General features: G+C 55.5%; 1 protein-coding gene across 3 annotated transcripts in view; it reads right to left on the bottom strand.

Moving 5' to 3' along the window:
* Window positions 1–26,344, bottom strand: part of SYNPO (synaptopodin) — a 68,097-nt gene that overhangs the window by 3,866 nt on the left and 37,887 nt on the right. Inside the window, exons 1-2 of one of the 3 annotated variants that reach the window (XM_060634716.3) lie at window positions 11,807–11,977; window positions 4,020–6,370 (exon numbers count right to left, since the gene is read on the bottom strand). In XM_060634716.3, coding sequence (XP_060490699.3) covers window positions 4,020–6,032 — 2,013 coding nt within the window. In that variant the 5' untranslated portion in view covers window positions 6,033–6,370; window positions 11,807–11,977. Of the gene's footprint in view, window positions 1–4,019; window positions 6,371–11,806; window positions 11,978–26,344 lie in introns of those variants that run through there. The other 2 variants (XM_060634715.3, XR_013555199.2) reach the window with 2 other exon arrangements.

The following is a 26,344-nucleotide window of genomic DNA, read 5'->3' as shown; positions in this document are numbered from 1 at the left end:
TCAGAGGTGTAAAAAAACTGCCTGCTGTGTTCTGTCCCACCAGGAAATGTGTGGGGGTGACCACCTCTTATCCAAAGGCTACACCATGCTTAAGCGGTTGGAAGCACTGGTTTGGGCTTTGGAATCCATGCCCAGCTTGTATCTGCTAAATCATCCAACTCTTCGTCCGATCAGATTGCAGCAGTAAACCAGTCCACTCAGCCTTCAATCCAACCCAGATTCACCAGCAGTCATTCCTCAGAGTCCAGACTTAGCCAGTCCATGCAGTGTCTTCTACTCAATCAAAATCCAGACTCATTCAAAAGATCCAGTCTTTCACCCAATCAGTAACCAGCCACAGCCAAGCCAGTCAGCCTCTCATCCAATCAGAATCCGATTTCTCCCAATCAAAAGGAAGTAATAAACTATGTTTTCTCCATCCAATGCAGCAGCTACTAGATGGGCTGACTCAGAAGGGGGTCCCTTAAACCTAAAGAAAAATGTTGTACAGCCGTCCCAATAGGAGATTTTTCATGGGATAGTAATGCTGGAGGGGCCCTTAGAGACCTCCTGGGGACATCCAAGACCCCAATCATCAACTTGGAAAGTTAAAGCTCAGCGTGGGATCCACCCCTTTCACTCCCAGGGTCGGAGTTGTGTATATCTGAGCCAGAGACACTGGGAGCTGTTCTGGCTGTGACATATCCCAGGAAGCTTTCAGTTAGCCCAGCTGTGGGAAGTGGGGCCAGGAGTTCATGATCCCAGCCCATCAACAAGCATCCAGGGCTCTGCAGCCAGGAGAAAGGCGGGCTAGGGCAGGTGGACTTATCATACCTGTCTGAAATCTCTAAGGGTTATGTCTGCCTTTGGTGGCCACAAGGGGAAGGCTTGGGCCAGCAAGTGGCCCTAGCCTGACTTCCCAAGCCTGGGTTGGAATGTGGGGCAGTGGTAAGCAGCTCCTCACCATTTGGAAGAAGGCCAGAGCCTGACCTCATCGGAACTGCCATGTCTGGGTACTGACTCTCTGTGCGGGGGGCGGAGGGGGGAGGTGGGGTGCACAATACAAAAAAGCTGTGAGAAATCAGGACTGTTCACTTTCTGACAAAGCTCTCAATGCATTACATAAGCCAGAACTCCCTGGAAATGCACATGGGTGAAGATTCAGAAAGAAGCGCCCACTTAACCCAGCCCCAGCCCCATCGCAGGGCATGTGTGTGGGGTGAAGGCTTGAACAGAGTCGTCAGACAGGAACCATCGGAGACCAAGCAGAGCTAGCTCCCCAATTGCCTTCTGCGATCCTTTCATTGGACGCAAGGCAGACTAAGGCCCAGCCAGAGGTGGGAGGGGTTGTCTAAGGTCACACAAGGAGTCAGGTATAGATCTGGGACTACAACCCACTTCTGACTCTTGATGGCAGTTTGCTCCTCTCCACCAGGGGCGGAAACTCTGTTTTCAGGAGCTAGGAGGTGACAAATATGGGACATTGCCAGATTAGATAACAGGGAGAGGAGGAGGGGGCCTGAGGGAACCAGAAAGTATATGCTCTGGCTCAAGGCATTTAAATCCCACTTTTAGGGGCTCCTGGGTGGCTCAGTTGGTTAAGTGTCTGACTTCACCTCAGGTCATGATCTTGCAGTTCATGAATTCGAGCCCCACATCAGGCCCTGTGCTGACAGCTCAGAGCCTGGAGCCTGCTTTGGATTCTGTCTCCCTTGCTCTCTGCCCCTCCCCCGCTCAGGCTGTCTCTCTCTCTCTCTCTCTCTCTCTCTCTGTCTCAAAAATCAATAAACATTAAAAAAATTTTTTTTTTAATTCCACTTTTAAAGAACTCAAACAAACATGGACTGTAAGGGGCTATGGGTCTTCCCTATGCTCCACAGCCTTTTTGGCCAAACTCTGAAGGAAGGAGAAAACAGAAGAATGTGATTTCCACAGGACTATGGTTCCCTAAGTGCTGACCCAGGGACGAGAGAGAGGCAGCCCTTGCCTCCAAGCCGGCACACATCTATACACACGGCAGATCCAGACACGCAGCGGATTCAAACAGTACTCGGAGACACGCCACACGGTAACTGGGTTGTCCCACCCCACCTCCCAAGCCAGAATCGGGAAGGAGAGAGTCCTGACCACCAGCCAGGGAGTGCGGAAGAAAGAAAGAAGCAAGACAGATTTGAGGCCGAGTGTATTGAGAACAGGAGAGAAAACAAAGTTGGGGGAAGAGCTCGGCCAGCCTGGCCGCAGGAGCTGCAGGATGGAGGGTGGCCTCTTCCACTGCTGGCCCTGGCGGGGGGGGGGAGAGGGGGGGGTGGAGGGTAGAAGGGAGCAGGGTCCAGGGTAGGGGCTTCGCTCTGTCCTGGGAGGGGCCGGGCACGAAGAAGCTGAGCTCACTTACGACTCCCCCACGCATGCCCCCAAAGTTCTGGGCAGAATGAACTCACTAGGAAGGCACCCCCTGTTCCCATGGAGACGAGCCCAGAGCTCACGAAAACTGCAGGCTCAGCCCAGCATGGGCACCGCCTCCACCACCCCTCACCCCGCTGGGGAGCCCAGAAATAGGGCTGGGGAAGAGAAAGTGGGTGGTGCTCGGCCCCCAGCCTTGGGAAGCTTCCACCCGAATTCTGCCTCTTGCGTCTGTATTCTCTCCCTGCCCACAAAGCCTGGTTTGGGGGCTGCATCACATCAAAGGTGTCAGAGGTGGTGAGCATCTCACACTACCTGACTCAGCACCCTCACGATACGGGGAAACTGAGACCCAAAGATACACACGGAATTAATCTGGTAGAATCCAGATCTCTTAAGTGCCGGCCCTGTCCTCAAAGCCTTAAGGTCTCCTCCTCTGTCCCACTGAGCTGCTAGGCCTCTGCCCAAGCCCCTGCTATGCTTCTACTGTCTCTAGGCCACCCTGAGCCTGTGCCGTCCGTCCCAGCCGAGGCTTCTGATCCCCTGGCTTCCTGAAGCAGCTCGTTGCAGCCACGCCCCAGGACGCCCTTACAGACCTCTCATCTCCAACGGTTCTATGGCAACAGCCCATTTCCCTCCCCGTCTCTTTCCAGGGGACTGTCTTATCACTTACAAGGCCTTTCTCTCGAAGCACCAGCCTATCCCCTCAATCCTCGAAGACTGTCATAGCTGGAAGGGCCCTGACTATATAAATAAGTGGGGTGGGGTGGGGGGCTCTCTCACTGCACACTCACATCTGCACATCCTTCTACAGGGTTCCCCTTCTCTCAGGGATCCCCCGGGACTTCGCACGCCCTAGCACACTGAGGGCCAGCCAGATGGGGTCTGGGATGAACTGCTCTAACTATCCCCAAAGTGGAGCCAGGTGTTTGGAGAGGGCACGGAGGCGGGTTGAGCAGAGGGGCAGGAAGAAAAGCATCAGACAGCAGTGGCAGGCTAAGTCCTCGTCCAGCAGAAGAACCCACGAGAGGAGAAAACGTGGCAGCCGAGGCAAAGCTCTCTGAAGCGGCGGAGAGGAATCGGTGTCCAGAAGGCAGAGATGGAAGAGAGACCTGTGCAGGTAAGAAGCCAGCGACAGGCAGAAAGACGCCGGGAGCTGGGGCAGCTGAGGAGGCAGACCCTTGGCTGGCTGGTTGCACAGAGGCACTGGCAGGCTGTTTGCTCCAGAAGCCCGTGTTAGGGTCCCCTTCTAGGCCATTCCCCAGCAAGACGCTGGCATCCCTAAGGCTCACAAAGGCCAGAGGAAGCCCCCCAGCCTCATTTCGGCCTGCCAAGGGAGTTCTCTCTCCGTGACCCTCCCTGCTATCTGGTATCGGACTGCAGATCCTTCAGACTTGGAGTCTCATGACCCTTGTGGCAGGGAAGGAGGAGCTGCAGCCCAGAGAGGGCTTGCCCAAAGTCACAAAGCTAGCTGGTGGCAGCATCAGCCTTTGAGCCCTGGGTCCCCATACTCCTGACCCTCAGCTCTGTGCCACTTCCAGCCACATCTGCTCTCCATCCAGCCCTCGGAGAGGGGACCCTGCCAGGCAGTGGGATCCCTGCAGGGTCCGTTACTTGAAGCAGAAGGAAGGCTTCCACACCTGAGCCTCGATCCCAGCATTCCGGGTAGAGAAGGAGGGCCTGGGGGCCTGCTTGGCTCGGGGAGACCACGCCCTGGAGGGCGACACAGGGGAGATATCACTGCTGTAGGTAGGGCTCACGGCCGTGGGCTGGAGGCCATCCTGGCCGGGGGAGGTGTAGAGGCCCGGTGAGGAGCGGGAGGGCCGAGGCAGGGCCGGGGATGCCGGGAGAGCGGCCTTGGGCAGGCTGGGCACCAGGTCCAAGGAGCTCGGCTTGGCGGGCGAGGCGGCTCTCGGAGAGACCTTGACGGGCTCCTTGATGGGTGAGAGGACGAAGAGAGACTGCCGCATCTGGTAGGCCGGCTGCTTGGTGGGCTCGGGGCGCAGGACCCCATTCTCGGGCAGGTAGCCGTGGTAGAGGGAGGCAGGCGGGGTGCGAGCTGGGCTCCGGGATGCCACCCGGAAGCCACCAGGAGCATTGGTGGAATATTTCCAGGACGAAGGCAGGGACATGGTGGGTGAAGGGCAGCGGGCCAGTTCGGTGTGGCCGGAGGACTCGATGACATACTTCTCCATCCGGGACTGGCGGCGGGCGTAGAGCTCGGCCCCCTTCCCAGAGGCCTCGGACAGGTTCTGGTTGGGTTTGGGCTTCGGCTTGGCCTGGACGCGCGGAGACTTGAGGCATGAGGCCCACTCCGGGAGGACTTCCTCGGCTGCCCCGGGGCTGACCCTGTCCCGGGGTGCGGGCTCCTGCTGGAAGTTGGAGGCCTCGGCCCCCAGGGCAAAGGGCTCCTCCTCCACGCCCGCCTCCCCCTGGTCCCTCTGCCTCCGCTTCTCATCAGCCGTCTGTACCAGATCCAGCAGGTCTGGGTTCGGGGTCACCTTGGGCTTCTCTACGAAGGTGAACATGGATTTCCGGCTGCCCCTGCGGGCCATGGACTCCTCCAAAATGCCTGTCTTGCTGGCCGGAGCTGCCTGGCCCTTCAGGTGAGAAGGCTTGGGGTCAGAGCTGGGGTAGAGGGCAGAGTAGGATGGGGGAGACCTGCCCCGGGAAGCCAGGGGAGCCGTGGACAAGGTTTCAGCATAGGTGGGGGGTGGGGTGAAGTTCCCCAAGGGGCGTCTCTCCAAGGCAGGGCTGCGCTGTGCCACGGGCCTCCTCTCCACCATGGGGCTGTGGGGCATCACATGTCTCTGTGGCCGAGGGCTCCTGTCTACCACGCTTGAGGGCTGGGGAGCCCGGGCCTTCTCCCCGAGATGTCGTCTCTCTACCATGGGGCTCCGTTCCACCTGGCCGGTGCTCCCTGGAGCCTGGATCCCGAAGGGCCTGGCGGTCCTGTTGACCACTGATGGGGGCTTGGCCAGTGTGAAGTGGACCTCACTGTATAGCTTGGTGGGCGTGGGCGTGGCTGCCCATCCAGACGGCTCAGGTTCCGCTGACACCGCTGGGACGCCCGGCTGCACATCGATGAGCAGGCAGCTGGACGCGAAATCTGGGGCTGGGATCCCAGAGCTGGAGACGGGAGTAGTTTCTCTGGAGAAGGTGTTGGTGCTGGTAGGTGGAGCTGACACCTTATCGATGAGGAGGGTGCTGGATTTGACCTCTGCAGCCGGCTCGGGGGGCTGCCCGCTGGCACACGGGGTGCTGGGTTTGGAATCTGACACCGTGCCATTGGGAGGGAGCTGGCTTTCTGAGGGCTGCTGGCTCTGCGGGGCGACAGTGGCCGGGGGGTTCTGGTTGACGTCTGCATGGTCTGCGTCTGGCAGGCTGTGGTTGCTGTTAGAGGCTGGCGTGATAAGGGTGGTGCTGAGTGAGGATACGTTTTGGTTGACGTCTACAGCTGGGCTGTGGGCCTCAGCCGCGGGCGGGCTTGGCGGGGTCTGCTGGGTTTCTCGGTTCTGGGACAGGTGCAGTCCATTGGCTGTCAGCAGGGCCGCGTTCTCCTTCAAGTAAACCACCAGCGGTACCTCCTCCTCCTCGCTGGCCACCTTCTCCAGGTGCCGCAGCAAGCTGGCTTTCTCTGAGCACCCCTCCATGCTGTGAGCGGGGACCCCTGTGTCAGGGCTCTGGTGGTTGCTGTTCCTTGAAGGGCCTGGCTCAGGGGGTGAGGTGGGACTCAGGCCGAGCCCCGAGGCGTAGCCCGCAGGGCCGGCAGGGGGCACTCTGAGGGACTCCTGGCTGGGCTTCCGTTCCCGTTCCCTCGGGCCGGGGTTCTCCAAGGTGAACTGGTTCACCCTCTGCCGACGCCTGTTGAAGAGCTGGACGCCTCGGGAGTTGGAGCTGGGCGGGGTGGTCAGCTGTGCCGCGATCTGCTGGCTCCGGGCCTTGGCCTCTTTCAGATCTTTCTCAGTGAGGCTGGTGCTGTGGGCCAATGCTGTTGAGAGGGACAGAGGTCCAGTTAGCAAATGGGAATGCAGAACCACGGGAGCAGAGACAGACAGACAGACGGCCACCATGCCCCTCCTACAGATGCTCTTTTCCTCTGGGATTTGCTCTTTACTCACTAGTCCCCGGAATCCCCTCTCCTCAGAAAGATCCCTGACCCAACAACCATCATGACCCAACTCAAAGGCCACCTACCTGTGGGAAAACCTCCCCTGATTACCCTTTCAGGGTGAACCGGCCCCTTATTTGGCTTCTCCCTGAAGGTTATTGATACTGTACTTTATTAAATTCTGCAAGAACACCTCACCCTAGCAGGAGAGGCCACACTACATCCCTGACCCATTCTCTACCACCCTCTCCACTCACTGGGCTCGGCCCTGCTGGCATTCTTTCAATTCCTTGGAAATGCCAAGGTTGTTCCTGCCCCGGGACCTTCGCACTTGCTCTTGTCTCTGCTTGGAATGATCTTATCCCAGATGGAATACCATGTCGGTTCCTTCTTGCCATGCAGGACTCACCTGAATGTTCCCTCTCTAGAGGGGTTTTCCTCTCTAATCAACTCTCCCCTCCCCTATCCTATCCCTTTGTCTTATTTCCTTCATGGCATTCACCATCATTTGCGATTATCTTCTTTACACATTTCCTGGTTTATCATCAGTCTCCCCACCTAGAACATCGGCTCTCAGGGGGCTATGTATGACCTTGCTTGACCTGGTCATCATTCTATCCCTGGCCCCTACAATAGTGCCTGGCATAAAGCGGGCACTCGGTAGGCATTACTGAATGCATGAATGAACCCCCAGGACATTTTCTATGTGCCTGTCTTAGGGGCCTTTACGCTTTCACGGCATAGTCATTTGCTAACACTAACACTTCCTCTTTTTAGAATAGGTAATACACTCACATGGGCTGAAAACTGAGAAAAACAAAAAAGCGTGCGGTAAAAAAAATGTCCCTCCGCCCCTGAGCATCCACACCACAAATCAGGTAACCACGGTTACTAGTCTCTTCTTATAGAGTTTCTTCCCATTTTTATTTCCATAATCATTTTAAAGTTCTCATATTTTAATATCATAAAAGTAATACATTGGGCTAATTTCAGCAGCAACCGTACTGGAACGTTGCATTAGTTTATTCTGTCCTCGTAAGAACACTAGGAGACCAACATTACTTGTCCCTGTTTTACGGAAGTGGAAAATGAGGTCCAGAGGCTGTGTACGTAACTCACCCACAGTCACGCAGCAGAGTGGCCAAGCGAAAGTCAGCACCGGTTCCCTCTGGGCTCACAACCCATGCTCAAGATGCCTGCTCGTCCCCAAAGTTCCCTTTGGCACCTTGTAGGGTGCCACTACAGGAGACAGAGTCAGTGGGGGACAGGTTCAGTCTAGGATTGGAGTCTGGGGCCCGAGGTCGGTGATCAGGCTGGGGTCAAACCCTGTTAATCTGTAAGTTCACTGTAGGCAACCATTTCTCTTCCAATCCCCAGAGCCCAGGTGGCACACCGTTGGTGCTCAATTTATGCTTATTGAACAATGAATGAACAGATGGACCAATGGGAAGATGGATGAGATAGCCTGTGGCCAAGGTTACCAGCTCAGTCAGTGGCTGGGAAAATTCCTCCCTCCGTCATCCTCCCCCAGCGCTCCCTACTGTGGGAAGCTAATTAGTTCTTGAGGAATCTGACCCTGCCCTCCCTCCTACCATGCCCTCATTAGCACTGGCCATGACATGCTGAATGGGTCTCCAGGGACAGTCTTTCTAGGCATCCTGCCAGCGAGGCTCAGAATTCACGGACTCCCAGAGCTGCAAGGGCCCTTCCAGAGGAGCTATTTGACCACCACCCCCATTGTAGAGGTGAGGAAACTGAGGTCCAGAGAGTGACGGCGCAGAGTAGAGCTCACACTAGGGTCAACAAAGACGTCCACATGGAGCAGCATAGCCGAAGAGGTTCTCTGGCCCCAACCTCCTCCTTCCCACCTCCCATCAGGATCTGGCTCCCACCCACACACACCCGTGCCCACCGGTCCAGAACAACCTGCCCCATGTGTCCCTGACGCTTGCCCCCTTCTGGTAGGGCTCCTCTCCTGCCTGGATCACCCCATCCATGAAAGATGAGGGATTTGCAGGTTGGGCCAGGCCGCTGCTGCCGTGGGTGCGGGGGGTCGTAGGTAGGGGCGAGTCAGCCACGCAGCAGGGCCTTGAGAGGTTTCGTGGCTCACGCAATGTTCGTCTCCTCTGCCCTGCTTAGCAACCAGGACTCCTGGCCCAAGTCCGGGCTCTGCCATTTGTTACTTGTGAGACCTTGGCAAGTTACCACACCTCTCGGAGCCCGCTTCCTTGACTGAGAAGAAGTGATAAGAGCACTGACGTTAGAGCCGGGAGGCTGCGATGAGGTCACGAATGCCAGCACTGCTCGCTGCCATCAGGCCCAGTGGACAGGGCAAGAGGGCTCATGCTCCCTGGGAGAAACTGCTCGTTGGTGACCCTTCTCTACTCCCTGGAGGGGTCAGAGCTTTTTCTAGCAAAGGAGACTCACTCCACAGATCGGGATCCTGAGAGGGAATGTGACTCTCTCAAGGTCACACAGCAGGGCATTCCAGAGTTATGGAGAGGGAGGGATTATTGTCCCAAATCACGGGACCTTGGAATCTCAAAGATGGCGGTCACTAGGTCCAACTGCCCACATAATTCCTGTGTCCCCAAAACCATGCCCCTGAGTTACAAGTCTCTGTTTACATACTCAACCGACAAGGAGCTCACTACCCTAAAGAGGTGCCTTCCTTACATTAGTGCTCCTTACATTAGCTCCCGACCTCTGGACACGGTTCTGTCCCCTACTGCCACAGATTTTTCTTTCCAACCTGACAGTCCTGCAGAGTCACAGATACAAATCATATCCCCCTGGGGTATGGTCAGGATAAACACCTGTGTAGCCCCAACAACGTTTCTTCCGCCACAATTGCTAATGTTGATTCTACATATTATTTAATTTCCACAACAACGCTATGGAAGCGCGAACTATTATTATCCACCTTTTAGTGATGAGAAAACCAGGGCTCAGAGAGAGAAAGTGAGTTGCCCAAGGTCACAAAGCCAGAAAGTAGTGGAGCTGGTTCACCTCCGGCTCTGCAAGACTCCAGACAGCACCAGGCTTTCTGGCTAACGGGTTCCCACAGTGTGAGGCTCACGGAAAGTGCTTCATTGTTTGAATAATCCAGACCTCCCAATGTCCCTGCACTTTCCTGTTTTTCTTTTTACTTCTCTGCTTCCATCCTATCCCCAGACTGGTTCTAAAGGCCGCCATGGGTTTAGAAAATGCTCAAATGTGAGAGCATGAAGGGCCCTTGGGGGATAAGCTGGCCTGGGAGGCTTCTCGAGAGGCTTCGAGAAGAGTGGGCCTCGGGCCAGGACCTGGTCTGCTGACCCCCAGGCTGGGCTTGGAACCTCCCCCGCCCCGCGCTGCTGTTCTGGGACAAGAGGAGGTCAGCAGAAAAGGCCAAGGGGTGAGAGAGTCCAGCCACCAAGGAAGCTCCCGTACCCCCACCCCCAGCCCGCAGTGACTCCACGGAAAAGGAATCCGGCAGGAGGCTTGGGCAAGACCCTGCCAGCAATCCAGATGATTTCTGCCACCCTGCGCAAACCACGCTGAGAGAAGGGGGCTGGGCCAACCCCAGAGTCCCCCACTTGCAGGGCGCCAGGGAAGGCAGGTCCATGCAACATTCCCCAGACGCAGGAATTGTTGCCCCCCGCCAAGCCCCAGCCAGCCAGGTGCAAGACGGTGCTCCCTGTTGCTAGAGAAGCAGGAGGTAGCCAAGGGCCATAGGGGGCAGGTATCTCGCTGAGCCCCCCATCTGCCTGGCTGCAGCCTGTTCCTGTGCCAGCCATACACCCCCTCTTCTCAGGTTGGGGTGCTGGCCCTTGAAAGACCTACCCTGGACATTGGATCGGGAGCTCTGAAGACAGGCCTTCAGGAGAGGAAGGAGTGAGGGTAGATACAAGGAAGAACTGCCCGGGGTCAGGAGAACTGGCTCCAACAGGGGTAACTCCCTAAGTGTGTTGGGGGACAAGAAGCCCCAAGTACAGCTGTCAGAATAAGGGCTACAGTGGCTGCTGCGATCAGGCAGCCCTCACTATACCCCGGGGGGTCGTGCCGCACACTTTACACACATTACCCTATTCAGTTCTCCCCCCAAACTCCGAGAGGTAAGCACTGACATGCTCCCCAATTTGCTGATGAAACTGGAGCTCAGAGAGACCTGTCGAAAGCCATACAACTTGCAAATAGCAGGGCTCGGATCTTTCCAACCAAAACTCAAAGTCTGGTTGCAGAGTCTCATTTCTTAACCGTTCCGCCTTTCAGCCCCAGACTTTGGGTCCAGTGCTCTTGGATAATGGTCTGCAGAACCGCCTGTTTCCTCATCTCATGATCGATGTTCCCAGCAGTGCCCTCTCCCCTGTCAGCTGCCTAGAACAACCCATGCATCCTCTCCCTTCTGCCTGTCAGGAGAAGAGCTGAGAAAACTCATTCTTACTAAGGTAGAAATGACTGCTAGGAGATGAAAGTCCAGGGGAGTGGAAACAGCATGGTATTGGGAGTCAGGAGACCTAAGTTCCAGTTGTGCTCAGGCAGGGATAAGCCCTTTCTCCCACCCCTGTCACTTCTATAGGTAGTTGCCTGGTCTGCTGACCACCAGGCCTGTCTGGACCTAGGATCTGAAGGAAGGAGGGGGGGCAAGGGAAGGGAGGCCAGAGCAGAAGGTCAGGACAGGGAGAGAATTCAAGGAAATGCTTCTTCACACGGCTGCCGTCAATGGGAGTATCCAGGCCCCAAGCAGGGTGGAGTGGGACAGGGAGCCAGAGGTGGGAATAGAGACTGGCTGGAGGCAGCCCATTGTGGACGCCCGGGAGTCTTGGCACTGGGACAGGTAAACAGGCTGGGTAAACTGCCCCCCTGCTGGGGTCAGGAAGGAACCAATGGCTGGCTGCACAACCTCTGGCTCAGCTGGGGGCAGGAAGATGAACTGGGCCTGAGTAATGGCCTGACCGCCTTGCCAGCCCCTGCCCCATATCCTCCGGGCTGAAAGGAGGAAATGACACAGCCTCCATTCCCTAGGGAGTTCTCCATCCACGCCACAGTCCCAGTGAGTGCAACCTGACTGAATTGTGGCAGACTGCCAGCCCTCCTCTCAGGAGGAGAATAATTCATACTAAGGTGAGGAGGACTGCCAGGACATGGGAGATGCATAAGAACAGGGATGGGAGTCCCAGACCTAGCTCCAGCCTTGCCACTGACAGGCTGGCAGAAGTCTTCACATGCCTCTTCTCTCGATGCCCAGAGGGGAACTGAGACCAGAGAGGGATGCCATATGCCCTAAGTCACACACCCCAAACCACAAAGGCACCTCCGAGTGCTCATCTTACTCACTCCAGCTGGGTCCTCTCTGCAGCCCAGCTTCCCCCTGGATGCTGAGCCGGCCTCGGTTCTCAAAGCCTCCGGGAAAGGCAGCCAATTGCCTCGCTGACAAAGAGAGGAAAATCCCACATCGAAGGCAACGGAGAAGCTGGATGTGACTTCTCTCCTCCACAGATGACTCAGCCCAGCTCTTTATCAGGAAAACCGATTTTGCAACAGCTTTTTAAATGGCCTCTCCGCCCCCAATCTCTCCTCCGCCAATCTACCCGCCCCATGCTGCCAGATTCATCTTCCTCTGCCTGGCTTCACTCACTTCTCTCTCCTGCCCCCCCAGGATGTGGAGGGTCAAACAGCAAGTCTTCATCCTGGCATTCAGGGCCCCTGACACCAGAGCCTGCCTGAAAGCTTGCTAACCTGCTATCTGTGCCCTCAGCAACGGCCAGAGAAAATCCAATGGCCCGTGCTTCTCATGCCCACCCTGTGAGTTCCTGCCTCCCCTATGTGGTTTGCGCCGACCCCTCTACAGGAACCCTTCTCTGTCTCACATCCTTTGTACACGCCCCAGCTTTCCCACCTAACTGGAATGCCATCCCTTCCTCCAAAAAGCCTCCCCTGACCCACCAATGTATTATATGCACCGCTTAATAACCTCATCACTTTGCATATTATTCATAGGAGTGAGAATCACCCTTCAGGGCATGCTCACCACACACCAGGTCCTTTCTTCATTTACAGCAACCCTCATCCCATGTTAGAGAAGAAACCGGCTCAAGGAGGCGCAGCTAGGCAGTGGCACGATCAGAATTCAAACAGGGTGGCCCAGCACCCAGTCCAGGGCCTACCACGTGGGTCACATTGCCCCCTTCCTCCCAAGGTCTTGCTTTGCAGCAATCACAGTCTAGGTTTATTCCACCCCCCATCCCCCCCCCCCCCCCCACCTCCTGAGACTGCAAGAGTCTCCGGGGCAGGGCAGGGGCCTCAACTGCTTCACTTCTGTATTCCCCCCTTGTTCCCCGTACTTTCCATGAGTGCTGGCAGAATAATGACAAAGTCAATGGGGATGACAATAGCCAACGTGTGAGGAGCACCAGATGCTGCTGAGCTAAGGGTTTAGCATATATTTTCTCGTTGAACCTTCACAGCAACTCAGAGGGGAGGCTCCCTAACCTCTGCTGAGGAAAATGAGAGCCACAAAATCAGAGAACTCACCCCCGGTCTCCCAGCCAGCAAGGGGCAGGCAGAGCTGAGTTGGAGCTGGGAGTCTGATTCCAAGCCCGGGCCCCTCCTTGTGAAGAGCTCTGCCTACAAAGCACACTCATTTCCCCCACCCACGGTTCCAGGCCCAGCCCTGCTGCCACTTCCTCCAGGAAGCCCTCACCAATCCATCCAGACTCCTAGATCAGTGCTCCACCTCTGCTCAAGCTGGCCCAGGGGCCTCAGAGCAGAAGGGGGTCAGAAGAAGCAATAGGTTGAGAAAGCTCAGGAACCCAGGCCCAGAGGAAGCAGGCCCGGCCCAACTCCTGGTATCTCCCTGTTGGAAATGGGCTGGGATCAAGCAGGGCTGGTGGCTGGGTTGGGGGGGGAACCTAAGAAGAGGGCTCTCAAGTGGGCATGGGCCTCAGCTGGCAGCTATCCCCTTAGGCTACGGGCACTGCTCATTGCTGGACTTCTGCTGTGGGGTCCTCTGCCGAGGACTGGGAGCCACCACTTCTCTCCTGCCTGCTCCACTGGACTAAACACTCATCTACAATTCGAGTTTTAGGGACTCAGAAATGGTGACCCAGAGAGAGTCAGGTTCAGCCCCAGGTGCACAGCAAACTGGAAGGGACTGGTTCACAGAGAACCAGGCTCAGACTCAGGCTCCCACCTCCCAGTCCAGCCCTGGTAAGCCAGGCCTGCCCGGCCTCGGCCTCCATCATCCTGGCCCTGGGAGCCTTAGGAGTACAGAAAGGACTGCCACACCCTGTCCTTCCAGAGAAAATGTTTACTCCAGGAAACAAAAGGTAGTGAGCTGGGGGCGGGGGTGGATGGAGATGGTTTCCCCTAAATTGCCTCTGCCAGGGGTGTGGTGGGCCTAGGCCATCTCTGGGTCTCCAGCACCCAGCCCAGGGCCTAGCACGCTGGGTCTTGCATCGAGATGCAGCCCTTTCTCTTGGCCCTGTAGCAAGCCGGGGCTGGAGAGGCCTCCATCCTGTCTGGAGGCCCCCAGGCTCAGCAGAGGCTGCCGCTTGGGAGGGGTTCAGTAAGTGTTGAGGAAATAAGTGACTGAAGGATGATCCCTCCCACAGCCCAAATCACCTTCCCAGTTTGCCCCACCATTCATCCGGGGAGACAGCCTCTAGATCTCAGATTCATCTAGACTCTAGATCATAGATCTAGAAGATCCTGGAAGACCTTCTTGGATCCTGGAAGAAGAGAGGAGAGAAGGAAGGAGGGAGGGAGCCACACCTCTGGGGGCAAAGAGGGAGATGAAACCTCAAATCACAGCGTTAGACCTAAGAGCACAATATTCCATTAAGTGCTAAGAGAACACAGAACCTAGAAGAGAGATTAATTAGGATGAAGGAATCCGGGAAGGCTTCCCGGAGGAGGTGGCATATGCCCTCCATCTTGAAAGATGGAGCTGTGGGGGCATTCCAAGCAACGGGCCAGCCCAGCAGAGGCTGGAAGGCTCAACGCCACCCCCACCCCACGCCCCTCCACCACCCCTACCCCAAGTCAAGACCAGATGGAAAGGAAGAGGGATGGTCCCAGGAGAGTTCCTCGGAACTGTGTATATTACAGGGCGCATGCCCGGGACGGGAGGCACCGCGCCACTTGCCCGGGGGGCCTCCGGGTGGGTTACATAACCGCCCTCCGCCGGGGCCTCGGAATCGGCCGGGGACCCTTCTCCGCCTCCGAGTCCTCAGCCATCTGTCTGGGCCGCTTCCCTCTTACAGAAGAGGCCGCTGCAGCGAAAGTGAAGGCCAGCGCCCTGTGGTAAATTCCCCACATTCCTTCCTCACAGAAAAATAAATAGCCCGGGAGAAGGAACGCAGGAGGAATGATAATGACGGCAGGGCTCAGTGGTGGAGACACAGAGCGGGGTAAACAGAAAGGAGCCGGAGCGCCCCGCAGAGCTCCCCAGCCTCGGGGGACTGCTGCCTGTCCCCTGGAGGCCGCCTGTCCGTCTCCTGTCTACCTGTCCCCCGGAGGCTGCCGGTCCCCAGAGGCGTGCTCATCCGCCTCCCCTGGCGGCTCACTGGGCTGTTGCCAACGCTCTCGGGTCCCAGGCTCGCTCACACTTGCCAAAGAAGGCCCTGGGAATCCCTGGGTCAGGGCAGGTGACAGCTGAGGGCAAGCTTGTCAGGACAGGGCTCCCCTGGCTTTTACCACTCAGGCTGCTGTCTACTGGGCACTTCTTACGTTCCAGGTATTCAGTTTTAATATCATCCTTACATTGTTATGTTGTTTTATTTTCTCTCTGCAAGCTGTGGCCTGGGGGTGCGGTTGAACCCATTTGACAGATGAGGAAACAGGCTCAGAAAGGTTTTGGGGAATCGCCAAGGTTATTTGGCCAGCGAGTGCTGTGAGGCCTCGGCTCCTGCCTCTCACTCCCACATCCGTTCAGCCTGCCTGCCCTTCCCAGAAAGCCCTCCTCTACCAAGTCCAGCCAGAGGTGCGGCCTGTGCGCCTCCCACGCCCTGTGCGGCAAGGCGTCCCGTACCGCTGGCAGGCTACTTTTAGTAAGTCACCTCACCTCTCTGGGTCGCAGCTTCCTCATCAGGAAAACAGGGATGATGAGATCTGCTTTGCAGAGTCGCTGCTGAGTACATGAGCTACAGCAGTGTGATTCCTACAGTAGAAACTACTGTGCACACCTGAGGGGGATTTAACTTCAGCCTTTTGCACAAATCCACCTGTGCATGACTCTGCTGGGCTCAGGCTCTGTCTGTCTGTCTCTCTCTTGTCCTCCCTTCTCCAGCCCTCTCTGGGTCTGGTCTTGCTATTCTGCTCGCAGTCAGACACAGCCCAACTTGCCCTCACCCTCACACCCCCTCCTCCCCCAGCATCCTGTCTGCAAGGGCACCCCAGCGTCAATCTCTAGCTAATGTGCTGTGGCAGAGAGAACCAGGTTTGAAGCCCACGTTTGCCTCTTGCTAGATGTAAGTGTCCAGGCCGCCCTGGAGTGGCCCCAGATCCAAGAGTCCTACAAGGGAAGGTGCAGCCAAAGCTGCTCCCACCTCTCCGTGCACAGCCCCACAGCCTGGAGGGCACTGTGGCCCTGGGTGTGCTGGAGGCTGCTGACCCTGCCATGCCCCCTATGCCATTCACCAATTACTAGGCCGGTCTGGCTCCCCTCCAGCAGGAGGATTCTGCTGCCAGAGGAGAGGCTAGATCACCCAGCGCTGCCCTCCCCTCGTCCCTCAAACTACAAAGGCAGTTTAGAGGCAAGTCTAGTCCAGAAGACTAGAGGCCAGGAGGTTTGGTATCTGTCCTGTCACAATTTGGGTGAGATGCTGGACTAGTTCCTGACCTTCTTTGGGCTTCAGTTTGTCTGTGTGTTCCAAGAAGGGATTGGGCTGGAACAGTGATTCCTAGAGAACGGTGCCCCTATACCTCCAGTGGCAGCAAAAGGATCTAAACGGTACCCTGATAATCTGAAATCTTAAGAGTTATGTAAATTTCACATGTGTATTGGCGGAGGGGTATAATGAACACGTCAGCCCTGTGAAAGGCATATTACTGCTTAGGGAGAGGTAAAAGTAGATATTTCAGTAATGAAAGCTAGACAATTTAAAGGAAATAAGCATAGGTGGTGCATGGACTCATTCATTCAACAGGTATTTACTGCACACCAACTAAGGGCCAGGCGCTGTTCACAGCCAGGAAGAGTAACAGAGATCCCTGTTTGCATTCTGGTAGGGGAGCAAGATAATAAATATATGAGTAACTATACAAGTAAGTCAGAAGGTAAATGTTATGGAAAGAAATAAAGCAGGGATAAGACATCAGCCGATTGCATGGGGTGGGGAGTGGTCTGCAAAGGTAAATAGAGTGACGGAAGTCACTGAGAAGTCACGCCTGAGTAAAGAAGAGAAGAAGGTGAGGGAGTGAGGCACGTGCCTGTCTAGGAAGAGACAGCAGGCAGAGGCAACAGCTGGTGTTAAGGTCCCGAGGCAGGCTCGCACCTGGCAGGCTTGAGGACGGTGCACCTAATGGGGAGGTGGGGCACGGATGGAGAAACCAAGCTCTCTAATGGCCCTTCTACCGCCGCCCTTCAGGGTCTTAGGGATCCCCCTGCATTGCAGCCATTTGTGCACACACGTGCACGCACACCCTGCAACGCACGCATTCTCAATAGCTTCTTCATGCTGGCCAGAGCCTAGACTGCAGCCGTACCTCCTCCTGCTTGCTTCACACCTGCACTACAGGGGGGAAAGTGTGCGCAGGCTCGCCTGCACACCCACACACAGGGCGGGCAGAACCTGCCCATGACCTGCAAGCACTTGCAGTCATGCGGGTGAGAGGCACAGGTCCTCAGGTGGCAGGCTGGCACGGATCCACACGCAGCAGGCATACACCTCGTGGGAGGGCCCATGCGTTTCTCTCCCACCAGCCCGCCCGGTCTCCAGGTGACTGAGCTCTCAGACAACCCCTGCCCAGAGGGCACGTGCTGCTGTAGAATGTGAAGTGCACTGCTGGTGGGTCACATTCTCTTCTCCAGGCTCTCTGCAACTCGGCCATGGTTTCCTCTTTCTAGGGGTACATTAAAATCTACCACCTGATACTCAAATGTGCCAGTGGATTTTGTCACTCCGAAGAATGTCGCCCTTTCTCCCCATACTGCAATTAAATGGACAAGCCATGTAAAATGCCTCGGGGAGCACTGTAAATGCCACCAGCTGCTTCCAGCACCATTGCCTGTCACAATCCTGGTCCCTGGCTTCATCCTTTGAGGTTGCTTGGGGCGGCGGGGAGGGGCAGCTGAAGAGTAGGAAGAAAGGGCCAGACTGGGAGCCGGAGGTCTGGCTTTCAGTTTCAGTCTGGTCTCCAACCCATCATGAGGCCTCGAGCACATCTCCTCTCTGGCCCAGATCGGAAGCCTGTAGGTGGTATAGGATCCCTCGGGAGGTGTATCTCAAATGCACATTCCTGGGCTCCACCCCAGACCCAGACCACAGATTATCCACATTAACAGTCCCCCTGAGGGGTTCTGAAGCAAGACATGTTGGGGACCCACTGGGCCTGTGATTTTATAAACATGTTTGTGGAAGTGAATTGACATATGGGGAAATGCTTGGAACACAGTTGGGTACCTAGCAAGACCCCATAATGTCAACAAAAAACGCACTTAAGAAAATATATTCATTTACGGAATCATACGCCAACCCTTGAACACGCACCCTTTTAAAGTTCTACCAGCACCTTCGCATCCATCAGAGACAGAGGCAGAGCAGGAATTGTTACACTATTTTATAGATTAGGCACCTGAGGCAGAGAGAGACCAAGGGGCCTGGCCAGGATCTCCCAGAATCCAGGTCTTCAGCTCCCAGACACAGACCTTGGCTCAGTCTCATGAGATGTGCCACCCTGGGGCCTTATCCCTCATCCCCGATGGTTCTGATGTCCGGCCCACAATGCACCTGTCCTTCCGCTGCAGGTTTACGAAAACTCTGGACACACATGACTTCTCATGGTTCACTGAGAACAGGACAGCCTCAGATAGTTGAGTTCCTTAACTAGCCATAGTGTTGCTCTCACTGGGCAGGGCAGTGGCTTTCCAAAGCCGTAACGTTACATGCTACCATTTGACCTGGTGTGGTCCTTCTCTTCCCGTCAGCCTGAGTTCAAACCCCAGTTGAGCAGATCACTACTTTGAGTAAGTCTTATAAATGCTGTGCCCAGTCTCCTCCTTTGTAAAGGGGTCTCCTAATTCCTACCCTGCAGGGTGAGTGTGAGGGCTAGGTCTCCTATGTGCTAAGCACCCGGTTTCAGGCCTGGCACAGAGGCTCCTGTGATGACACAGCACCATTAACTCGTAGGCTAAAGTGTGAGTTGCCGGAGGCAGAGACTCTGCCTCATTCGCCAGGGTGCCCGCAGCTACTGCATGTAATACGTGCTCAGTAAATACGTGCTGAATGCATGTAGAGATGATATCTCCAAAGCAACTCAGTCCTCGTCCCAGCTTACCATTCTATTTCCTGACCCATCTCCCAGCCTGGAGGCTGAAGGCACTGAGCAGGAATGGTCAGGGACAGAAGGGATGGGTTATGGGTCATGGGAAGTGCCCCCCCCCCCCCCTTCTGCCAAGGCAGTGACAACAAGCGGCATCCGGGGAGGGCGGTGTTCTTGGAGCCCTGAATGTAATCCTGTTGACTCAGAGGCATAAATAATGCACTAGCATGTTCTCTCCTCACTACCCTGTCATGCTAAGAATAGCAGCAGCTACCCTTTCAGGAATTCCACAGGGAAGAGAACAGGACACCAAGATGGGGACGAGCAGGGAAAGACGTCACTAGGCTGTGGATGGTCAAGTGCCCTCCTTCCAAGCCCACCTTCCCAAATTCATAAGACAAAGGACCCTGGAGGTAAGAGTGGAAAAGGCTCTTAGAGGCACCTGGTCAGGGGCTCTCCAGGGACAAGGAACAAGCACCACCCCCACCCTCTTCCTGGTCTCTTTTCCTCCTCCCTTCTGATGCCCATCCTAATACGCCCAGGCCTCAACCACCCCTCCACACTCCTCCCCTCCCTATTCATGTGAATAAATATAGAGTGGGTGGTTCCTCTCTTATGGGTGGTTTCCTATGTAAAACTTCAGAGAGAAAAGAAGATTCTATAACTTTTAATTTAAAAAAAATTAAAAAAAATTTTTTAACTTTTATCTATTTTTGAGAGAGAGAGAGAGAGAGACAGAGCACGAGCAGGGGAGGGTCAGAAAAGGACGGAGACACAGAATCCGAAGCAGGCTCCAGGTCCTGAGCTGTCAGCACCGAGCCCAACACGGGGCTTGAACTCACGGACCATGCATGAGATCACGACCTGAGCCAAAGTCGGACACTTAACTGACTGAGCCACCCGAGCGCCCCTAATTAAAAAAATTTTTTTAAGTTTAAAAGTGACTGACCTAGAACAGTGCCTCTCAAACTTTAATATACATTTAATATAATTGCTCAGGGATGTGGTTCAAATGCAGATTCAGATTCAGGAGGTCTAGAGTGAGGCCTGAGAGTCTGCATTTCTAAGAAGCTTCCGAGTGGTGCTGATATTGCATCCATGGGCTGTACCTCGAGCACAGAAAACTAGAGTATTTCCCTATGATGCAGACGGAGAAGCTGAGGCCCAGAGAGCAGCAGGGATGTGCCCGAGAGCATACAGCAGAGCTGGGCTCAGAACACAGGCCACCTGACTCCTAGGGTTTGGCCCTGAGGGGCTTTGGGGTTGGAAGGTGATGCTTGGTGTGGGGCAGGGGACAGACAGCAGTGACAGGCAGTCCAGGGGCAGGGCTCCATTCAGCCACGAGCCAGACCTCCTTGGGTCCACGGGCTCCCACAGGAGTAAAAGGAAACAAGAATTATCCTGAACAGAGGCACTCAGCTGGAGTGAGTAGCTAAGACCCTGCTCTCAGCAACCTGCATCTGGGCCCTGATGGGCCACCAGAACCTCGTGGAAGGCACGATGCATCAGGCAGCCATTAAACTGAGAGGATGAGCTGGCCTGATGAGCACTGTGCGTTCAGGTGTTGGGTAAAGCAGCTGGCGGAGTGCTGAAGGCCCCCAGGGCGGCTCTGCCAGGGTGCAGACCCATGGGAAAGAAGACAGAAGGCACGACCAGCCTCCCAGACCAGCACTGGGAACCGCTCCTCCTTCCCAGGATGGGCCTCGGACCCCTTGGCAGGCTCCAGGCCCTGCATGACCAGCCCTGCTGCCCCTGCACCCACATGCCTCAGCAGCGCTCCTCCTCTCCCCCCCATTGCCTCCCCGCCATACACTCAGGGCGGCGTGCTGGCCCTCCTTCAAGTGCTCAGACAGGGCCCAAGCACTTCCTCACCCCAGGGCTTTGGCAGTGGCTGCTGCTTCTGCCTAGAGCCCTTTCGTCCTTACCCTCTCTGTTGTCCCTTTCTGGCCACACTTATCCTTCAGGTCTGTTTACGGGTCTCAGGGAGGGCTGCCCGCCCTGGGAGACTGCATTCCTCTGCCTGTCCTCCAAACTCTCATTACATCTGTAATTCCATTGTATCTTTGAAGCGTCAGTCTGCCCTGACTGATGGTGGTTAGCAGCCCTGAGGGCAGGGACCTTGGCTGTCATTGCTCCGCGCAGTCCCTGCCTCTGTGTGTAGGCCACGGCTGGGGCTCAATAAACATTTGTTGACGGGATGAGGGAATAAATGGATGAAAACACTGCTCACGTCACTACTGCAAAGCCTCCCACCTCCGTGGTTTCTGGCCCTGCTCACCCTGAAGAAATTGTACAGGACTGGGGTTGGCAAGATCATCTGCCTCTAGTCCTGTGCTCTGCCACTCTCCAGCTGAGGGGGCCTCACAGGTCATATCACTCTCCGAGGCCGGTGGGTCTCTCTCTAGCGCTCTTTTTGGGTCTAAATGGGCGATGGCATCTGGCAAAGGCTTTGGAAGCTATAAAGAGCTTTAACTGGTAGCATTACTCTGTCTGTGTTTGAGGCCCAGAGAGGGAAAGAGCCCCACTCAAGGCCACACAGCCAGTGTGTGGTGACACCAGACCCCACAGGCACAGCTTAAAGCCAACAGCTAAGCTTCAAGCCCACCCAGGCTCAGTGAGAGCACCATCTGCCTGGAGGCTGGGCAGGGGTGGAGGAGGGAGAGCATTCAGCCTCAGGCCCAGAGCCAGGGTGGGGTGGGCGGAGCCCCCAGCGGGAGCCCTGAGTGGGGCCTGGCAGCTGGGCATGGGGGAGCCAACTGGCACAGGCTGGGTGGTGGCATGCTTGTTCCCCATGCGCGTGACAGTCTATTTTTTAATCGGCACCCTCCCCACCCCCCAACTCCATGTGCCCTCCCAAAGGGCCCCATATCAGGAATTGTGTCCTGGCTAAGCCACCTTGGGGATCAGTGGGAAGGTCCCCAAGTCCCATCTCCTCTTGGAGCCCACAAGTACTAAGCATCCCAGAAGGCAGGACAGCAGGGCTCGGGAGGAAGAGTACCTCCTACTCATGTGACCTCTGGCTGGTCCCTGGATTGTCTGACCTCAGTTTCCCCCATCTGTATAGTGATGGGAGGCATGCCAGACTCTGCAGGAGTTCACTACAACGCAAGCTCTTGGGATTCACTCGAGCTCCATGACACTGATGATGCCCATTCGTCAGGTTCTGGCAGAGCCTCCGTGCCCACAGCCCTCCCAGGGTACACTTGATCCTCCCTGACCTACTCACAGGGGAGGAGGGCAGGTGGGGAGAACATAGGCTCAGCTGGCTCAAGGGCCAACCTCAGAACCCCAGACCCTAGACCTCAGGTTCCTCCTTCCAGAACCTGAGGGACAGAGATGAGGAAGATCAAAGAGGAATGCTGTGTGTTCTTAAGCAGGTGGCCTGGCCTCTCTGAGCCTCTGGCACTCCATCTAAAACAGGAAAGATTGTGTTGTGCAGAAGTTAAGTTCCCAGGATTTGGAGCCACACTGCCTGGGTTTGAATCTGGCCACTCACCAGCTGTGTGACCTTGGGAAGCCCACTTAACCTCTCTGTGCCTTAGTTTCCCATCTGTAAAATGTTGATAATAATAGTATTTACTTCATGGAGTTGTTGACATGTAAGGAACTTAGAATGTCCTTGGCACATAGTAAGTAACCATAAATAGTAACCAGTTTTCAAGAACTTTGGTTTTTATCTGTCGAACATTCGTAGTCTCCAAGAGATTTTATTCCAGAAGATTAAGCATAAGAGTCTCAAGTCAGCTTACTCTCCTGTCTGTGAGGCTCCTCCAGCCTGCCCCTTCCTAGTCCCTCCTGTTGGCCCCATGTTTTCGGTGTCTGCTGAGCTCTTTCACCCCCATGATCCCCTCGCATCCTTCCTACCCCATTTCATAGCAGTTCAGAACCCAAGCCTGAGCCCCAGAGGAAATAAGTGATTTGTCCAAGACCACCAGCCAGTCAGCTAAGACTGGAGGTTCAAGTATTTGTTCCTGAAGTGCGGTCCAGGCCCTTTTCCACTGTGCTGTGCCCGTCCTCCCGCCATCAAAACCTGTTCCTGGTCAAACATCAAAAATTTATACTGAGATGTGAGTCTTGAGCTAGAGTCTGTCTCCTCAAAGGCTTGCTAGTTTAACAGAGATCAAAACATGACCATACTATTTAATAAGTAATACTTACCTTTTTTTTTTTTAAAGCATTTACCATCATTTAATTTCAAAACAGTAAAGACAGGGCTTATTATTTTTTCTATTTACCGATGTGGAAACAAAAGCCAGAGAGGTTATATAATAGGGTTAAGACCTCCCAGCCAGTCGGGAGTGGAACCCAGGGGTCTAGCCACCGTATCCGTGTATCAGCCATGCAGGAAGCAGGTCACATAGGAGTAGACTGAACTTTGTTTCACCTGCTGCAGCCCTGGGAAGCTGGACAGGGGAGGGGAGGGGAGTCACAGTCCTATAAGACACTGCCTCACCAAGTGGAAAAGATGAAGCTAGGAGGCAGGAATTTCAGGCAGTGGCCAGTTGGTAAAGATTTCATTCTGGAGAGAGAGGGCTTTTGTAAGCCTCTGGAATTACAGGGCCTGGAGGCCGTCCCCACATTGATTCCCCGCTCTGGCCACACTGGGTAGCGATTGAGCCCCAGTATCTAGGGACAGTTCACAAAGGACTATGAGCTCACACATACACAGGCCTAACTCAGCAGAGCCCAGCCACTCCTCTGACCAGAGCACAGGCCTGTGGCTCCTTTGGGTCTGCAGCCTGAAGCTGTGAGGGATGAAGGCATTTTCATAAAACCTAGAGCCAATGGCCACCCCACCTCCACCTCAGCTCCTCGTGTAAACCATTTACTGTCCTTTGAAATACCCTTCCTTCCAACCAAATCCCTCCCATATCTCTAGATCCAAGTTTTGGAGGTACCTCCTCCATGAAGCCAGCCATGGCCACTCCCTCAAATAATACTCAGGTCTCTACTCCAATGGAGTGAGGGAGGTCTTCCCTAGCCACCAACACAAAGTAGCCCCTCCAACTGTTCTCTATCTTAGCAGGATGGGTTAAAATAAATAAATAAAAATTATATATATATATATATATATATATATATATATATATATATATATGTATACACACACCACTTTTATCTACCTGAAAATACCTTATTTATTTCTTTGCTGTTCTTTTTCTTGTCTATCTCCCCAGTTAAAATGCAAGCTCCTTGAGGGCAGGGACCTGCCTTGTTCACTATTGTAACCCTGGTGCCTAAGAACCCACCCCATCTCGTTGCTATCCAGGGACACTGAGGTCTCCATAAAGAGCGAGGGATTCACGCAAGGTCACACAGCCAGCAAGCGAGCAGCAGAGATCAGCTTAACACCCAGGTCCCTGCACTGCAGCCCAGGGCACTTGGCCATCCCCACCCCCACCCCAGTTGACCCTCTGCTGGCCTATCTTGTCACTGCCTCCACATGACAATGGGGGCCAGAGCCTGCAAATCCTCCACCCGTCCACTTCCCTGGGGGCCTGCAGTTCCCCCAGCTAGGCAGCCCTGCCTGCTTCCCCCCTTGGTCCCTCCCTTCCTGGCATCAACAGCTCTGATGAGCTCATGTCTGGAAGCCTGGGAGCTGCCCTGAAGGAAAAGGTGCCTCCCAGGCCAGGCCCCTGGGCCTGCAGGTGTATACAGCTCCCTGGGATGGCAGCGCTGGCAGGTGGAGGGAGTGTGCTGACCCAGGACCAGTCCACCTCCCAGAGCTGAAAGTAGGCTCAGGGTGACAAGTGTCAACCACGGACACAAGGCACGGGGTGACAAGGACATATAGAAAAGTTTCCTCCTGCACTCCTCCCATTTTTCCAGATGCTCCTCTGCCCCTCGCCCCTCCCCTATCAAGGAGCTGCTCTGTCCCAAGAAAAGGGGGCTCTGCTGCCTTCTACTCACAGAACTACCCTGGGCAGATCTCGTCCCCTCCGCAGCCTCAGTCCCTCCAACTCTAGAATGGGGAGATTAGATCAAGTGCTGACCCAAGACGCTAGGGCTCAGTTGAGCCGCAGGCACCTGAATACCACAGTATTTTTTTCTTTTTTTCACCTTAGGGGAAGGGCAATAGCTAACAAGAGAGTGAAAGGGCTAAAGGCCTTATTTTAACCATTAAAGCTGATTCCAATCACAGCTTAATTTAGGTGCCAGCTTAATTTGGGGAGGCGGGGGGGGGGGGTCTAGCCACCCTGCAGGCCACCCTGAAAACAGTGGGAGCCAGGTTAGCACAGCAGCAAAACACTTGCCTTTTGGAAGTTCTCTGAATATCAAAATAGAGTGATTCTAGTCCGTTCCCCTTGTACAGATGGGGAAACTGAGGACCAGAGAGGAGGAAGAACCAAACCAAGATCTCATATAGAGACAGAGGCAGGGGACCCCACTCCAAAAGGCATTTTCGAACTCCCTTGAGAAGTTCCATCCCACTGCTTGAGGTAATATGGTGGTTGGTTTGTGGCTCCGTCCCCCAGCACAGGATGGGGGCAGACCATGGGTTGGTGACAGGCTGGTGGGCACCAGCACGACTTCCAGTCCCTGACCCCAGCATACCCTAGTCCCTCTGATCAGTGTCTAGCCTCACCCTACACCCTGCAACATGACAGGGGTGAGGCACCCTCTGACCGCCCCTCCACCCAGCAGGGTCACCGCTGTCTCTAATGCAGCTGTCCCCTCAGGGGTCACTCTGCCCACCCTCTCACCGCAGAGAGGACAGGGACTCGCCTCCAGATCACACAGCAAGTTGGTTTATTCCAGTGCCACTTGTCAGTCAGAATAGGGTGGGAGGTGGGGTGGTCTGGTGCTCTCCTGCTCACTCTTGTCCCTTGTAGACAACCCAGACATGGAACACAGGGGGCCCTTGTCCCAATCTAGGGTAAGCCCATAAACTGGGGTGGGGGTAGGGAGCAAGGGAGACCCTTCCCTCCCCCCCCAGAGTCCTCAAAGAGGTCTTGTCAGGGCCCGGTTGGAGCCCCTGATCCACAGTGCAGTGGTTAGGAAGGAACCCCGCCCTCCACTCACTTCACCTCCATGGTCTCTCACCTTGGCAAACTGGGGAATGGTCGGGGTGTTGTGAGAATCTGCTGTAGAACCCTTAGGACAGTTCCTCCTCTGCCCCCAGGCGCTCAGGAAGGGCCTCGATTTCCCCAGAGGGTCCTGCCGGTGGTCCCCGCGGCGGGAAGGTCCCGCGTCCCCGCAAGCCTCGCCCTCTCGGCCAGAGCACTGCGCCGCTGCCCCGCCCGCGGGAAGTGGGACGCGAAGCCAGCACACGCCGTTCTGCTACCCCACGGGCGCCCATGTTGGTCAACCCGGCCCGAGCCCAGCCCGCTTTTCCCAGAGCCGGCTAGGGGGCGCAGACCCCTCGGTCTGGTGCCCACCCGTCGGCCCGCG

The sequence above is a fragment of the Panthera onca genome, chromosome A1 (genome assembly GCF_046562875.1).
Source record: "Panthera onca isolate mPanOnc1 chromosome A1, mPanOnc1 haplotype 2, whole genome shotgun sequence".
NCBI lineage: Eukaryota > Metazoa > Chordata > Mammalia > Carnivora > Felidae > Panthera > Panthera onca.
This window is presented reverse-complemented; position numbering and strand designations above follow the sequence as displayed.